The sequence below is a fragment of the Pseudochaenichthys georgianus genome, unplaced genomic scaffold (genome assembly GCF_902827115.2).
Source record: "Pseudochaenichthys georgianus unplaced genomic scaffold, fPseGeo1.2 scaffold_458_arrow_ctg1, whole genome shotgun sequence".
NCBI lineage: Eukaryota > Metazoa > Chordata > Actinopteri > Perciformes > Channichthyidae > Pseudochaenichthys > Pseudochaenichthys georgianus.
In genome coordinates, this window is record NW_027263023.1 from 228,072 (window position 1) to 230,707 (window position 2,636).

General features: G+C 47.3%; 1 protein-coding gene across 1 annotated transcript; it reads left to right on the plus strand.

Moving 5' to 3' along the window:
- Nucleotides 1-1,277: 1,277 nt before the first annotated feature.
- LOC117442720 (zona pellucida sperm-binding protein 3-like) lies at nt 1,278-2,626 on the plus strand (the record flags this gene model as incomplete). Its single annotated transcript, XM_034078669.2, has 5 exons — nt 1,278-1,411; nt 1,817-1,934; nt 2,005-2,087; nt 2,168-2,337; nt 2,489-2,626. Coding segments are annotated over exons 1-5 (643 nt in total), but the record flags the coding sequence as incomplete, so codon positions are not given.
- Nucleotides 2,627-2,636: the final 10 nt, after the last annotated feature.

Here is a 2,636-nt window from a genome sequence, read left to right on the forward strand (position 1 = left end):
CGATGTCAATACCCGCAAAAGTGTCTTCATTTCCCGCTGCTGCTGCTGTCGATGCCGCCGCCGCTGCTTGCAGTGACTCTGTGAAGAGCAACCGAATGTCCGCAGCCTCCTTCAAAGAAGGATTATTCGCGTAAAATTTGTCCGCAGTTGCAGTGTTGTGACACATGAAATCACTCACTCTTTGGCGGTTGCCTTTGTCTTGAAACCTCTTCGCATTATCGGCGTGGACTGTGCGGAGGTCGGTGAAGTTAATGGGACTGCGGAGCCCCACATCAGCCCATGCCAACCTCAGGGAGTAGGCAAGCTTCCTGAACGGGTTCTTCCCCTCTGTGTACAGAAAGTAACGGCTCTAGGGTGCAGGTCAGCGTACCCTTAATTTCCAGCCACCTCTTCATCCATCCAAATTCTTCTACGGTGAGGTACAGCTGCGCCTCCCCGAACGCGTTGGCCGTCTTGTGGTTACTTACCTGTTATGACAGAGATAGAGAGTGTCAATACAATGTCAATCATGCATATAACTGCCAGAATAAATACATTGATTAATAGCACTCACATGAACCAGGTAGCCGAAGGCAGTGCCAGTTGTATCCGCCTTTCGGACCTCGGCGTTGGTCATGTTGGAGTAGACCCCCGGACGGTGGCCATAAATGCAGCTCCAATGAAGAGTCATATACCCATAGAGCAGTGTCCGGGTCGCGGTAGTCGGATTGCTGGCCATCACATCCAGGAGCTGAGGGATGCGAGTGGTGGTCGAAGTCAAGCATGTCATTAGGTCGTTGTGGCTCGGCAGACCTTCCATCTTGTCACGCTTCACTTGCATCTGGTGGATAAGTACTTTTCTCTTCAGGGACTTCAGGATGGCAACTACTTCCCGTTTGATTAAAATCATGTCGGTTTGGCTGAGCCTGCTCCCCTTGCACGGTGTGTCGGCCATGTACTTGAGAAAGTGTGATATATTCTTGATGTAGAAGTCGGAGGTCGTGACCTGAAGGCTTGACTTCATCAGGCTCCGGGACCACCCGCGTATCCTCTTGAGATCCCTCAAAAAGAGCCAGTCAGACAGGCGATTGAAACCGTGTGCCATGAAACTGAGGAACGACTTCACTCTGCTTAGTTTGGAGACTGTGTTTTCCTGGAGCCTCACTGGTGGGTCGATACCTGCATAATGCTCCCGGTATCCTTGCAGATAATCCTCTGTGAAATATAAACAGTACTTTAATGACAACACATGATGTGTTACAGAAACTGCATGTGTCACATAGCCAAAACACTTACCCATGATCCGTGGGAATGTTATGTCCTCGTTCAGAATCGGGCATCACGTGGAGCTCCGAGTGTTTGTGAGTAGCTGCGTGGCTACACTGAGCCCTGACATGCACTCCAGCCCCAGGCATGCCTTCATTGAAAATGGGTAAGGCTGCAAATTGCTAAATGGCAAAAAGAAACATATTTTTATGACCCTAGAGGGAGCTGTTTAATGTGTAAGGCTCGTCAAGTGGTTTAATTCAGACACGAGCAATGCTGACTCGAGTGACAGGTTAATAAAAGATCATTCCTTTAGTGTTGTCTTCAAGTTAGCTAAGGCTAGCTGCAGGTTGCTTTTAATCTTTATTCTAGTTCTTCCTTTCTGTGCCACTATTGGCAAATGCACAGGTCAGATTTGTGCAGTTCTGACTCTAAAGAACTACTTCCAGAACTTGCCTATAGGCTATAGAAATGTTAGCGGGGGAGTTGCATTGTGGGTAATGTAGACTCTGGTTATAGTAGTCAATGAGTGCTAATTTAGTGTTGCCCTTTTTGTTTTTCCTCATCATAGGTGCTTTGTTGACTCTCAGCTTCCAGGCTCAAGGTCTCAATTCTTAGCCAGGACACAGGATGACAAGCTCCACATGTCCATTGATGCCTTCAGATTTTATAATGAGGACAGAGGGGAGGTGAGGCTCTATTAAATTGCCTCAAACATGATTGTGTGTGCATGTTTCCCAACACCTGCTTTTCTCATAGCTCTACATCACATGTCACCTGAATGCTGTGCCAATAAATAGCACAGATGCAACAACCAAGGCGTGCACTTTTGTGAATGGAAGGTAAGTGAGATCCAGTCTAAAATATGTCGAATTACTCACAAAAAACAAAGTATTGGTGCCGAATGTTTTTTATTTATCAGATGGCAGTCCGCTGATGGTAATGACTACGTATGTGGGCAATGCAAAAGACCAATTGGAGTTGAGCAAACTCCCAGTAAGCCCAGCAGCCCCGGCAAGTTTAGGCCTCGAGGGTTTGTGAAGCCAGAAGAGCGTGAACCCCTCTGGAGGAGTGGACTGAAGACCAGTACAGGTGGGGAGCTTGTAGACACTTGTATGATGAATATTGGCTGCAGAATAGATGTCGTCATAATGATCAATTGTGACACATGTTTTGGCATAGGTTTTCGACGTGATGATGGCTGGGTAACTGAATTAACATGCATTGTGCTGGTTTGTGTTAGTGTGGGAACATCAGGCCAGAGTGGGTCCGATGATGGTCTTGCCAGCCAAGCAGAAAAGCCGGCCCATACCTGCAGAGGAACCTTCTTCCATTCTTGATCAAATCAGAAGATCTACAATGTATGGCAGCCAGTGGAGGAGTGGAATAAA